This window comes from Nyctereutes procyonoides, unplaced genomic scaffold, assembly GCF_905146905.1.
Source record: "Nyctereutes procyonoides isolate TBG_1078 unplaced genomic scaffold, NYPRO_anot_genome, whole genome shotgun sequence".
In the NCBI taxonomy this organism is placed as follows: domain Eukaryota; kingdom Metazoa; phylum Chordata; class Mammalia; order Carnivora; family Canidae; genus Nyctereutes; species Nyctereutes procyonoides.
This window is the reverse complement of record NW_026575146.1, coordinates 32,874,103-32,889,392: the sequence shown is the minus strand read 5'-3', so window position 1 is coordinate 32,889,392 and position 15,290 is coordinate 32,874,103. Positions and strand designations below refer to the sequence as shown.

The following is a 15,290-nucleotide window of genomic DNA, read 5'->3' as shown; positions in this document are numbered from 1 at the left end:
AGTTAACCTTTTAAACAAAAGGCGTGCTATATAGCTGCTCTCACATTTTTGCCAATATAAAACTCCGATAGACCCTGTTTTTTGCTGCCAGCCATCTGAGACTGGACGAGTTCCATAAGATCAGGTGATATGATGAAGCCACAGGACTTCAAAGAATCATGGAGTTAAATAATGCACATTTCAAGATGCCCGTAAGGCTGAGAAGTCCACTGTGGCAGACTGTTTAATTAATAAGATCTACTTTACAAAACTCACCATTATATATTTATACAATAGACTTAAGATTTCTAACAAACTTTTTTCTAGTACTGTCAGTTCCCCTATTCATAATTCGTGATTTTTGTGCGATGGATCCAAAGGGCTGACGTCCAGGGCAATGGCACCTCTACTATTTCTTTTAGTACCGGTGCTCCACATCTTATAGGAACTCTTCCCATCATTGTATCGCTTGATATTCCTAAAAGCTATATAATATAGCCACTGTTATTTTATAAATGAAGTCTTAACTCAGAGATGCCAACTTGCTCATTGTTGCACAAGTAAGAGAAGGAGCTGAGAGTTAAAATAGAGCCTTACTGATACCAAGTTTCTTGTACTTTCCATGACTCTGGAATTTTCCTACACTTTGATTGGGTGGTAGATGGTGGTGGATGGTAGAAACAGTTAACTTTGTGAAGAGTGGCTAACACAGGGCTAGAAATGTCTAGAGACAATTCAGGAACATATGCCCACATCCAAAACAGGATATGCATATCTGATCAAGTCTATTTATTGGGGAGATAAAATAGGCGACGGCTTTGTAAACTGGGTGAGATATGATGTTAACCTGACTTAAGGTGGTAGCAGTGGAGATGGGAAAAGAAGGCACAAGAGATATTTAGGAAGTACTAGTACTCTGTAACTGATTGTATGAGGAAAACAAGTGTAGTAATCAGCATCTGACCTGTGCGCCCAGACAATTCCAGTTTTTGCCTCCTATCCTATGATGACTATCGAGAGTATCACCTTTTACTTTCAAAAGCTTCCAAGTTTGGTTGACAAATAAGTGCTGATCCTGGAAATGAGAGGAAGATTCAAGAATTTTGCCCAGGTTTTTGGCTTGAACACCTGTGTGGATAGTTATGCCATATACTGAAAGAGAGTTCACTGGAGGAGAAAGCGGTATGAAGAGGACACTGGGTTATGGTGTGTCTAAGGTAGCTGCCTTAGCTGAAGTGAAGGCATATAACAAGGACCAGATGACGACCTGGTCAGGAGTTCAGCTCGGAGCCCCGACCCAGGGTTAGAGATCTATTGACTTGGGAGCCATCAGCATGGATGGCACCCGAAGTGATGGAAGTGGATGTAATCACCGAGCCAGAAAGTGTCAAGAGGTCCACTTCCCCGAGGAACTCTAAAGCAACACCTATTTTTATGGGAAGCAAAGCAAGGAGGGGCTCCCATGGGAGATCTGGAAAGGAGAGGCCAGGGTCATAAGAAAACTGGGAGTGAGCAAGTACTTGGAAGCCCCTGGGAAGGAGAGAGAGCAGCAGCAAATGCTATCAAGAGGTCACGTACGGTAAGGAAAGTGTGCATGGAGCTCAGTGACTTGTGAGTCATTAACAACATCGGCGATGGTGGATTGGGGACCTTGAGAGACGTAAGCTTGTATTTTTTTATAGCTTTAGTATTTTATTTTTTAGTATTTATAGCATAGTATTTTTTTTATTTAAATACAGTTACTTACCATATAGTGTGTTGTTAGTTTCAGAGGTAGAGGTCAGTGATCCATCAGTCGTACATAACTCCCAGTGCTCATCACGTCACATGCCCCCCTTAATGCCCGCCACCCAGTTACCTCCCCGCCCCTCCAGCAACCCTGTTTGTTTCCTGTAGTTAAGAGCCTCTTATGGTTTGTCTCCATCTCTGATTTCATCATTTTATTTTTCCCTCCCTTCCCCTATGATCCTCTATTTTGTTTCTTAAATTCCACATGTGAGTGAGATCATATGATAATTGTCTTTCTCTGATTGACTTATTTTGCTCAGCATAATACCATCTAGCTCCTCCACGTCGTTGCAAAAGGCAAGATTCCATTTTTTTATATCTGATAATATATCATTTATATATACACCACATGTTTATCCATTCATCTGCCAATGGACATCGGGGCTCCTTCCTATTTTGGACATTGTTGCTATAAACACCGGGGTGCAGTTGCCCCTTCAGATCATTACATTTGTATTTTGGGGGTAAATACCTACTAGTGTAATTGCTGGGTCCTAGGGTAGCTCTATTTTTAACTTCTTGAGGACCCTCCACCCTGTTTTCCAGAATGGCTGCACCAGCTTTTGCATTCCCACCAACAGTGTAAAAGGGCTCCCCTTTCTCCTCATTCTCGCCAACATCTAACATTTCCAGAGTCATTCATTTTAGCCCTTCTGACAGGTGTGAGGTGGTATCTCATTGTGGTTTTTGATTTGCATTTCCCTAATGTCAAGCAATGTGGAACATTTTCTCATGTATCTGTTGGCCACTTGTATGTCTTCTTTGGAGAAATGTCTATTCATGTCTTCTGCCCATTGTTTATTCTTTGGGTGTTGAGTTTGACAAATTCTTTATAGATTTTGGATAATAACCCTTTATCTGATAAGACATTTGCAAATATCTTCTCCCATTATGTAGATTGTCTTTTGGTTTTGTCAAGTGTTTCCCTTGCTGTCCAAAAACTTTGTATCTTGGTGAAGTTCCAATAGTTCATTTTTGCTTTTGTTTCCCCTGCCTTTGGAGATGGGTCTAGCAAGAAATTGCTGTGGCCAACGTCACAGAGGTTGCTGTGTGTGGTCAGCTCTAGGATTTTGATGTATTCGTGTCTCACATTTAGATCTTTCATCCATTTTGAGTCTATTTTTGTGTCTGGTGTAAGAGAATGGTCCAGTGTCATTCTGCCCGTGGCTGTTCAATGTTCCAAGCACCATTTGTGGAAGAGACTTTTTTCCATTGGATGTTCTTTCCTGCTTTGTCAAAAATTGGTTGGCCATTAGTTGAGGGGCCATTTCTGGCTTCTCTATCCTGTTCCATTGACCCCTGTATCTGTTTTTGTGCCCATACCATGCTGTCTTGATGATCACAGCTTTGTCATAGGGCTTACAGTCTGGAATTGTGATATCACCCACTTTGGTTTTGCTTTTCAACATTCCTTTGGCTGTTCAAGGTCTTTTCTGGTTCCATACAAAATGTAGAATCATTAATTCCAGCTCTGTGAAAAAAAGTTGATGGTAATTTGATAGGGATTGTTTTGAATCTATAGATCGCTCTAGGTAGAATAGACATTTTAGTGATATTTATTCTTCTAATGCATGAGAGTGGAACATTTTTCCATCTCTTTATGTCTTCCTCACTTGCTTTCATAAGTGTTCTATAGTTTTCAAAGTACAGATTCTTTACCTCTTTGGTTAGGTTTATTCTTGGGTATCTTATGGTTTTGGGTACACTTGTAAATAGGATTGATTCCTTAATTGCTCTTTCTTCTGTCTCATTGTCAGTGTAGAAAAATGCAACTGATTTTTGTGCTTTGATTTTATATCTTGACATGCTACTGAATCCTGTGTGAGTTCTAGCAATCTTGGGGTGGAGTGTTTTGGGTTTTCTCTATACAATATCATGTCATCTGCGACGAGTGAGGGTTTGACAGATTCAGATGCCTTTTATTCCTTTTTGTTGTCTGATTGCTGAGGCTGGGACCTCCAGTACTGCGTTGAATAATGGTGGTGAAAGTGGGCATCTCTGTCATGTTCCCGACTTTAGGGGAAAAGCTGTCAGTTTTTCCCCATTGAGAATGATATTCATTGTGGACTTTTCATATATGACTTTTATGATATTGAGAACTGTTCCCTCCATCCCTACACTGTAAAAAGTTTTAATCAAGAAAGAATGCTGTAGTTTGTCAAATGCTTTCTCTGCATCTATTGAGAGGATCCTATGGTTCTTGTTCTTTTTTTTTTTTTTTATTAATGTAGTGTAGCATATTGATTGACTTGTGGATGTTGAACCACCTTTGCATCCCGGGGATACATCCCACTTGGTTGTGGTGAATAATCCTTTTAATGTACTGTTGGATCCTATTGGCTGGTATCTTGGTGAGAATTTTGGCATCTATGTTCATCTGGGATATTGATCTGTAATTCTCCTTTTTAGTGGGGTCTGTGGCTTGGGAATCAAGGTGATGCTGGCCTCATAGAACGAGCCTGGAAGCTTTCCCTCCATGTCTATTTTTTGGAAGAGCTTCAGAATAATAGGTATTAATTCTTCTTTAAATGTTTGGTAGAGTTCTCCTGGGAAGCCATTCGGCCCTGGGTTCTTGCCGGTTGGGAGATTTTTGATTACAGATTCAATTTCATTGCTGGTTATAGATCTGTTCAGGTTTTCTATTTCTTGTTTCAGTTTGGGTAGTTTAGACATCCCTAGGAATGCATCCAGTTCTTCCAGACTTCCTAACTTGTTGGCATATAGTTGCTCATATTATATTGTTATGATTGTTTGTATTTCTTTGGTGTTGGTTGTGATTTCTCCTCTTTCATTCATGATTTTATTTGTTTTGGTCCTTTCGCTTTTCTTTTTGATAAGTCTGGCCGGGGGTTATCAATATTCTTACTTCTTTCAAAGAACCAGCTCCTAGTTTTGTTGATCTGTTCTACTCTTCTTTTGGTTTGTATGTCATTGATTTCTGCTCTTATTAATTCTCTTTTCCTGCTGGATTTAGGCTTTGTTTGCTGTTCTTTCTCCAGCTCCTTTAAGTGTAAGGTTAGGTGGTGTATTTGAGACCTTTCTTGTTTCTTGAGAAAGGATTGTATTGCCGTATACTTCCCTCTTGTGATTGAATTCCGGTTTAAAAGCATCGTGGTCTGAAAATATGCAAGGGATGATCCCAGTCTTTTGTTATTGGTTGAGACCTGATTTGTGACCCAGTATGGGGTCTGTTATGGAGAATGTTCCATGTGCACTTGAGAAGAATAGATATTCTGTTGCTTTAGGATGGAATGCTCTGAATATATCTGTGAAGTCCATCTGGTCCAGTGTGTCATTCAAAGCCCTTGTTTCCAAGTTGATCTTCTGTTTAGATGATCTGTCCATTGCAGAGCGGGGTGTTAAAGTCCCCTACTATTACTTTATTATCAATGTGTTTCTTTGATTTTGTTATTAAATGACATATATAATTGGCTGCTTCTGTTGTAGGGGCATAAATATTTACAAATCTTAGATCTTTTGTTGGATAGACCCTTTAATTATGATATAGTGCCCTTTCTTATTTCGTATTACAGACTTTGGTTTAAAATCTAACTTGTCTTATATAAGGATCGATGCCTCAGCTTTCTTTTGATGTCCATTAGCATGATAAATGGTTTTCCACCCCCTCACTTTAAATTTGGCGGTATCTTTAGGTCTAAAATGAGTCTTGTAGACAGCATATCGATGGGTCTTGCTTTTTTAATCCAATCTGATACCCTGTGTCTTTTGATTGGGGGACTTAGCCCATTTCACTCCGAGAAACTATTGAAACATATAAATTTAGTGTCATTCTATTACCTATAAAGTCACTGTTTCAATATGTTGTCTTTGTTCCTTTTGTTTTATATTGCTTTTGTGCTCTCTCTTCACTTAAAGGATCCTCTTTAATGTTTCTTGCAGGGGAATCCCTGGGTGGCGCAGTGGTTTGGCGCCTGCCTTTGGCCCAGGGTGCAATCCTGGAGACCCGGGATCGAATCCCACGTCGGATTCCCAGTGCATGGAGCCTGCTTCTCCCTCTGCCTGTGTCTCTGCCCCCCCCCCTCTCTCTCTCTCTCTCTCTCTCTCTTCGACTATCATAAATAAATAAAAATTTAAAAAAAATTAAAAAAAATGTTTCTTGCAGGACCAGTTAGTGATCACAAATTATTTTAGTTTCTATCTGTCCTGGAAGCCCCTTATCTCTTCTTCTGTTCAGAATGACAGCCTTGATGGATAAAGTATTCTCGGCTGCATTTTTTCTCATTTAGCTATTGAATATATCACGCCAGTCCTTTCTGGCCTACCAGGTCTCTAAGGATAGGTCTGCTGCCAGTTTAATGTTTCTACCCTTGTAGCTTAAGGGCCTCATTTCCCCCGCCCCAAGCTGCTTTCAGGATTTTCTTTTTGTCTCTGAAATTTACAAGCTTCACTATTATATGTCATGGTGTTGACCTATTTTTATTGATCTTGAGGGGTTTCTCTGTGCCTCCTGGACTTGTATGCCTAGTTTGTTTCCCCCAGATTAGGGAATTTCTCAGCTATAATTTGCTCCAGTATACCTTCTGTGCTCTCTCTCTCAATCTCTCTATCTCTATCTCTATCTCTCTCTTTCCTCTTCTTCTGGGATCCTGATCATTCTAATATTGTTTCAGTTTATGGTATCACTTATCTCTCAAATTCTCCCCTTGTGATCTAGTAGTTGTTTATCTCTTTCTCAGCTTCTTTATTCTATTTCATTTTCTCCTCTATGCTACTAAGTCTCTCTTCTGCTTCATTTATCCTAGCAGTTAAAACTTTCATTTTTTTATTGTATCTCATTAATAGCCTTTTTGATTTTGACCTGATTGGATTCTAGTTCTTTTATTTCTCCACAAAGGGATTCTCTGGTGTCGTCTATGCTTTTATCAAGCCCAGCTAGTATTTTTATAAATCATTATTTGAACTCTAGTTCTGACATCTTATAGCTGTACTGATTAGGTCCCTGGCAATGAAAGAATAGAATGTAACTGTAAAAATGAAAATTAAAGACTTTAGAAAAAGAGTTGACAAAATAAGAAATTGAAAAGGAAAAAAAATTAAACTGGAAACTAAAGAATCATGAGGAGAAAAACTATGAATTCTATATACTAATTCCCCCTTAGCACTGGAGTTTTACAGTTCTCAGTGTTCTGTAAACTTGGTCTTAGCAGGATATTCCTGCTAATCTTCTGGGGGAGAGGCCTGTTGCACTGGTTCTCAGGTGTCTGCCCCTCGTGGACCTGCACTGCCCTGCCAGGGGGCCAGGCTAAGTAATCTCTGGATTGCGCTCTGCAGATTTTGTTCCCTAAAGGCTTTCCACGCAGCTTCAGAGGATAAGTATAATGAAAATAGTGGCCTCCCAGCCTCCAGCCCTGGAGCCGAAAATGTGCCCCCCCCCCCACTCTTCAGTGCACCCTCGGGGAAAAACAGTCAATCACTTCTGTCTCCCTGTCTCCCACTGCACTCCATGCCCACCCAGCCTGTAACCAGGTGTTTTTATCTCAGGCAAGCGACCCCCATTTAGAGTCTCCAAACTTTGCAGGCTCCAGCGGCTTGTACCTGTACCCCTCCTCCCAGGGGAGAGAGGGGTATTGCTTCAGGGTTCTGCCTCTTGCTGGGCCCCTGCTCAGAGAGCGGTTGCCCGATGGGGCAGCAGGTCCTGGTTTATGGCAACCCCACACTGAGTCCACTCCTGGGCCCCCTGATTCAGCCAGCTTCCCAACTGGATGCCTGGAAACTCTGCCACATTCAAGCACCCGCCGTCTTCCTGTGACCCCCAGGGATCCTGAAGCCACACTGCCCCACCTAGGATTCCACCCCACTTCACCACCTGAGTGCCTTCCAGGCAGGGACATCCCACACCAGAGCAGGCTTCTAAAAGCTCTGATTTGGCATTCCACTGTGCTATCACCTTCTAGTAGCTGGCTTTTGAAGACCACCCCCCTCCTTTTATCTTCCCATATAGCACTTCTCCACACCTCCCACCTTACGAAAAGTGGTCGCTTTTCCATTTGGAGAATTGCAGCAATTCTCTTCTTAAATTTCCAGTTGAGTTCAGAGTGTTCAGAATGACTTGATAGCTGTCTCGCTGAATTTCTGGGACCAGATGAAACTTAGGTCCCCTAGACCTCCACCATTTTCCTCCCTCTGATTATAGCATTTAATGATTGGGAAGTGAACATAAACAATTTTCAGAAATACAAGTGAAAAGGAAAGAAAGCACAAGTGAAATACCTGGAAATTTGTGGAATTTACAGGATGATGGTGTCTCTAAAGCTGCTATAAGATCACCTAATACATTATAGAGACTTCCATCTCTAACATCCATCATGAAAATGGAAGAGTATTTTTGTGTGGTCACAGCTTTTAAATTTAAGTAAATTTGTGTATTTGGGGGGTATTTGTATATTTTTAATCTAAATCTTTTACATACATTTTTAGGTAAATTATTTTTGTATTGTGGGAGGAAGGACACAATTTATAAGGTTACTTGAACTGTTTTGCAAAAAAAAAAAATGCAACATATAAATTTGCTCAATAAAAAGGAAATACTGCCTTAGTTTTTCTCACTGTCCGAAGAATTCTGCTGCCTTTGGCTTCAGGACAATGGGGACTCCTCAAATATTCTTTGACAGATAAAAAAGGTAAAGATTTATGGCAAAGGAAAGCATTTCTGAAAGAGGTGTTCCACATTGCCTTTGTGTATGTGCATAAATTATAAACAGGGCTCAAGGGTCACTATAATAGCTTTCTACTCTCTTTGAAGAAAATAGAAAATGCTCACTTAGGGGTTACTCTGTGTTTCCATTAATGAATCTTCTAAGCTTGAATGATTTTAAATAGGATATTTATGTTCCTTGGTTCTAGTAGGCCAAGAACTTAGAAAAATTTATGTGATTAAAAGTATCTAAAGTAATAAATTTACACGGACATTCAAAAAAATATTAGTAATAATAATAATGGTAAATGACACAGCTGAAGACTCTAAGGGAAGGATTCACAATCAAGGGAAAACAGCCACCAAATCATATGTTCCTGGAGAATTTGATTAACCATTTATACTCAAGATTAATAATGATGTTGCATCTTTGATGAACAACTCTGCACAAGAGCTGTAATCATGACAGAAGTACCCTTACTTAACCCAAATAGATGAATTTGGTGTTTTTTTCTTTAACTGTTTGGGAAAAATTAATTGAAGTCTAGTGTTTAATAAAGGCATACAGAGTATGACTTTAAAGTATTAAAATTATTGAACATAATGTTATGGAAGTCTTATTACCTTACACCCTGGATACACTTACTTGCAAGGTTATTGATGTCTTTGGTCAGAAATTCATTCTTATATTTGGCTTTCTGTTTCTGAAAATATGTTTAGATTAATATAGACTTGCTGATGAATTATTTAATAAGACCTAAAAAATATTCCTCAATCTCTGAATTTGCAATTATTTACCCACCACCTTTATGTCAGTTTTGTTACTTAATTACTAACCCCAGCTAGTATTTTTTTCTTTTTTTCATCTTATTTAAATTCAGTTAATTAATGTATAATATATTATTAGTTTCAGAGGTAGAATTCAATGATTCATCAGTTATTATACAACACCCAGTGTTCATTATATCACATGCCCTCCTTAAAGCCCATCACCCATCATATACAATCAAAAAACTTTAATTCACCCACCTGCTACCCTAAGTTTGGTTTTCCTAGTATATAATGGTGTTGATTTGTGGGTTATAACAGATATATGGGGGGGGAGGTGTTTGAGAGGTGAGATAGAACTAGGGGGTGAATAGGGTGTTGGGTGTGATGTATTTTTTATATGTGTGGTTTTTGATTTGGTGTTGGGGAAGGGAGATGTATTTGGTGTGATAGTTATGTATGTTGTAGCTCGTATGAGTGCCACTATGAAAATGGGTTGGCTTTGAATTGTGGTGGGTGGGAGTGGTTTTTGAATGGATTGTTTGTTAATATGAGGAATGGTAAATGGAATGAGGATTGTATTGAGGAGGGGATAAGGGGAGTAGGTGGGGATGTGTGTTTAGGGGGGTGGGAAGGATATATATATTAGGGTAGGGGGTTGGAAAAATTATGATTGGGAGGGGGGTGAAGATGGGGATTTAGGGGGTGTTAATAAGTTAGGGTAATTGAGATTATGAGAAATTAAATATATTTATGTGTTTGGGATAAAGGTGTATGAAATATTAATAGTTAGGAAAGTAGGGGGTTGGGTAATGTGTGTTTATAGTTTGGGTGTTGGGAAGATTATTTTGGGATGTTTTGGGTTGAGGGGGGTTGTGGTTGTGTTGGGGTTTGGGGTGTGGGGATTGATGTGGTGGTGGGTTTATGAGTAGGTTGATGGGAATGTGGGATATAGGAGGAACATATGGTTTTGGTGATGAGATGTGTATAGGGAGTGATGGAGGGGTTGGTGATGTTATGAGGATTTTTTTGGAATTTATGGGTTGGATATGATGATTGTAAGAATGTAGGGATGGTTAAAGGTAATGAGTGAGGGGGGGGGGGGGGGGGGGGGGGTTTGGGGGGTTAGGGTGGGTGGGTGTGTGAATATTTTGTTTTTGTTTTTTTGAATTTATATATTTGTTATGAGAATGATAATAAATAGGTGGAGTGAAAGGGGAGAATGTGAAAAGAGGAATATAAAAATTTAAAGGGAATAAATTAAATAATGAGTAATTGATTGTTGATTTAAGGTTTTTAAGTAATTGGATTTATAAATGTTTATAATTCATGATTTTAAAATAAGATCAGTTTATGGTTGATATGTTGTTTGTTTTTGTTTATTATCATGCACTAAAGTTTTTTCTTAGGATTTCTACGTAAAACATTTGTCTTCCTATTTGAAGCAGGAACTGTTTAAATCAATTCAATTGAGAATTACAAACGGCATGGATTCTCTTTAGCTTTATATCTAACATTGAAATCTATTCCACCTGTTTTCATACACTCTGATAGGTTTGTGTTTCTAAAGTTGTTCTTGAGAAAGAGGAGATCGCCAGTATACTTAATACATGCCTTGATGAATTGAACTATAATGTATGGTTTGAAATGTGGTAAACATTGAACTACCTCTGTTAACAATTAATGAGATTAGAAATTTCCTGAAGCCTGGATATATATGGAAAGTGTCATATCAGAAAGGAAAACTCCCTTGTTTACCAGAAGAAACAAGCTGAAGGCTTGCTTTTCCTACTTGAGAGTAACAGGTATCAAATACTCACCCATTGGGAAGTTTTATCCTATCTAACTGAAATAAGATAAATTAAGACTGTTCTAGCAAATTGCTTCACAAAGTAAACTGCGTCTCTAACACTTTTCTTCAGACTTTGCTTTCTGTTGGTTTTCCTTTAGATGACTGTGTTTATGAAATGATACTGATATTAGATATGTCAGTTACTTTTGATTTCCTATTTGAAAAAATTAAAAATTGGTAACCTTGCCTCTGTCTCTTTTGGGGAGAGACTGGAGCAGATACTTAGATATGCAGATGTGCAGAACTTGGAGTGCAAGCAAGAGGAGGGGGGGTTCGGAAGCCAAGACAGAGACGCTAAAGAAGAAAGAATTGAAATATAGAAAAATAGGTGATTTCTAAAATGAATTTGTAAATCACACATTGGAGAGATAGGTGGTTAAATTTAGGGCTTCATTTGTTCATTCAGCCACCATCTCCTCACGCTGGGGTGGATGCTTTAAGGCAGTTTCCCAAATACACCTCATCCTAGGAGTCCTGTCACACAGATTCTTAGCAGGAAGGACCATGGATCTGAAAACATTGAGAAATGCTGTTTTAGAAGATAGAAGATGTGTTGGATTTTGTCACTATCCTTGAGCAATTTATAATCTATCCTTATCTCTGTAAGCCTCGGTTTTTATATCTGCAAAATGTAAAACAATACTTTTCTTGTTTGTTTCCAACGTTAATAAGACAAAAGGAAAATATCTTCAGAGGATTAGTGGAACTTGTAAATTGACTAATAAGGTTCATGCTTTTGATTGTATGATATGTGGGGGATGATGGTAGCTTTGAGAAAGGAAAAGTTAGAGTATATAATGATATAATGAGTGGATAAAGAAGATGTGAGACACACACACACACACATATACTGGAATATTACTCAGCCACCAAAAAGAATGAAATTTTGTAATGACACTGGATGGAGCTAAGGTGTATAATGTAAGCAAAACAAATCAGAAAAAGACAAATACCTTATGACTTCACTCATGTAGAATTTAAGAAAAAAAACAGATAAACATAAGAAAAGGGGAAAAAAAGAGAGGGAAACAAACCATAAGAGACTCTTAGCTATAAAGAATAAATTGAGGGTTGCTAGAGGAAGGTGGGCAGGGGATGGGCTACCTGGTGATGGGTACCAAGGAGGGCACTTGTTGTGGGCCCCTGGGTGGCTCAGTCAAGTAAGCAAGCATCCTTCTCTTGGTCTCAGCACAGGTCTTCATCTCAGGATTGTGATTTCAAGGCCTGTGTTGGGCTCCATGCTGGGCGTGGAACCTACTTTAGAAAAAAAAAAAAAAAAAGAAGAGGGCACTTGTTGTGATGAACCACTAAATTCTACTCCTGAAACCAATATTGCACTATATGGTAATTAACTAGAATTCAAATAAAAACTTTAGGGGAAGGGAAGGAATTTTTTGAAAAAGAAAATAATTTTTATAATAATAAAACAACTTTATCTTTACAGTGTCCTGTTCCCCAAGTTTATAATCTGGGTTTTATTTTTAAAGAGAATGTGAAATATTCCTTAATGTATTTGAGGGTTTTTTGTTGTTGTTGTTCCTCCAAAACAACTCTTCCTTTCAAACCTTCCCTATCACATCACAAGCTGGCACCTCCTCCAGTTAGACTAGGTGTTACTTAACCTAACCTCTCGGGTCCCAGACAAGTGCCATTGACGACTACCGCGAGGTGCCAAGCACAGCACCGTGTGCTTGAGTTCAGAAGTGTTTGCCGAACAAGGCAGCAAACAAATGCATCCCTAAATCTGACATGTACTCTGCTAAAAACCTTGCATCTGACTTTTAAGGACATTTGGAGAAAAATAGTTCAGCCTTCCCTTTAATAGTCTTTACTAGGTTTTTAGTTTGGGGGATTAACAAAAAAACTGCTCAGAAGGCTTTCCCTTTATCTCTACCCTGAATCTCTTAGGCTGTAGTGTAGCATGCTTTTGCATTTATATATCCAGGTTATTTTTATTCAAATAAACACATTGTCTTTTTGTAGCAATTTTTGGCTGGGACTAATTTTCATTTCTGTGATAATCAGCTCCTTTCAGTAACTTATTTTTTAAATTCATTTAGCAGCAGCAACAGAAGAACCAGAAGTGATTCCAGACCCAGCCAAACAGACAGACAGAGTGGTGAAAATAGCAGGAATTAGTGCTGGAATTTTGGTGTTCATCCTCCTTCTCCTAGTTGTCATACTAATTGTTAAAAAAAGGTAAGACCTGGTTTTGTTCTGTCCCAATCACCTACCATTTATGTCACTAGTTTTCAAATACTGTTTTGTTTCCTTGAGCTCTTTTAAAATAGAACAAACAAGAATAATTGAATTTTGAAAGTGTTACCAGCATCTGAGTCTATTTCTCGTGGTTTTTAAATAAATTCCTATCTGTTCTTTGCAGTTTAATTTTGGATATAAACGTGTATTTTTTTGTCCAGTTAGCTTTGAAATTAATGTATGAATTTAAATTTCTCAAATGCAGAGATACTTGAGATACTCCTTTATCTTATATTTTGAAATATTATTTACTAATAATGGCAAAAATATTTATTATGATACTTGGACTATGGTCTGTGAATTCTTTTGTACTTACTCTATTTTTCTAAATGTTGGCTACTAGTAAGATATGAGAAGAATCTAAATATTATTTTGTGAAATTGTATATTAAATATTCACTGACTAAATATTTCAGCACATTAACATGCAGAGTCTTTTTTTTTTTTAATTGAGTGCTAGTCTTTTATCCAATATCAACCAATATCGCCATCTTCTGGAATTCTATGAAGATATTAAGACGTACTGGGATTTAAACTGAACAGGAGATTAAAGTATACGCTTGCTGAAAAACATTTCGAAGTATACAGCCTTTATAACTTGAGCTTCTCTCTGTTCTATAAAATGTCATTATATGCAAGGCATTGTCTTAGTAACTGATAAAACTCTCCTGTCCTTCCAATCATATATTTTAGATGATACTGCAGTTTAGAAGGACTTTTTAAACAAGTCTTTACCTGCAGAGTACAGTCCTAAAATAGTTTTGTGTATAGAAGTGTTTGAAATTTATGAATTATATTGCATACTAAATGATGTTGCTTACATAACATTTAATCATCTACTATTAGGATTGTTTTATACGCAAAATAAATCATTGACAATATAGTTAAGACTCATAGTACATGTTTAATCATTCCATCAGAGTTTATTTTAATGTATTGCCTCTTTACAATTATCCCCTGGAGATATATATGTTGGAGAAGACACATCTGCATTAGAAACATTAGGTATGCATTATAGTGTTTTGTGTTAAATTAGCTACATACGTGCTTTCCCTAATAGTGCTTCCTCTTTTTGCTGTTGTCTACCTCTGTGGTTGGAGAATACATCATAATTGAGACAGGAAGATTTAAGTATCTTAGTAACACGAATTTGCCAATCGAGATCGATAAAATGGCTGATTGTAACCTTCAGATTTTATGTCTCTATTTAGTTTAAATTTATACTTGCAGAGTTGACTAAACTGTTCAGAGAGTTAACTAAACTTTGCTTCACCATTAAAACTATTCTAGTACCTTCAGATTGGAAATGAGAGCATGAAATTGGCTTCTGATTATGTCCTCACTGTTAGAATTGGGTTAAACTTACTGGTTTTATTTGTTATTTATTCAACACTTATTTGTTATTTTAACCTTCCTTATCCATGGCCCTCTGTTTCAGAAATAACCACCACAACAAAACATTGAAACAAATTTCCAAAAGTAAACCAAAACAAGCTCTAAGCACGATTATTTTTGTGTGGGTAAAATGCTCTGACAACTGTCTAAAATTGCATAATGTAACAAATTCTTTTTCTGGTTCATAATTTAAATGGTTGGCCTCTCTATTAAAATGCTTAATGTTTGACTTTTCTTAATTATGATTTAAGTGATTGTCTTTTGATAGAAAGTATGCCAGGGCTTTCCTTTCTCTTCCTCACCACTACCTCTAGGACTAGGAAAAGTTGCAATTTTATAGACAGAAAGTTACATATTTAGATATATTTCCTTCCGACATATAATATTATAACTAAATTACTTGAATCCCTTATCTAAGCAGCTTTGTAATGACTTTGACTCATATGTAGTATGTCTCAAATGTATCGTGTATGATTTAGTAACAAATATATTTATTATACATACACAAAGGGGTAGGTTTTATAACAGTATTGCATAGTATCAAGCTTAATCAATTTTAGTATATACTTTTTCCCTTTTAATACACAAATTTATA

General features: G+C 37.6%; 1 protein-coding gene across 1 annotated transcript in view; it reads left to right on the top strand.

Moving 5' to 3' along the window:
* PTPRK (protein tyrosine phosphatase receptor type K) overlaps positions 1–15,290 on the top strand; it is a 523,937-nt gene that overhangs the window by 497,556 nt on the left and 11,091 nt on the right. The window contains exon 14 of the mRNA XM_055309658.1: positions 13,103–13,241. Within this exon, the coding sequence (XP_055165633.1) occupies positions 13,103–13,241 (139 nt within the window). The remainder of the gene's footprint in view (positions 1–13,102; positions 13,242–15,290) is intronic.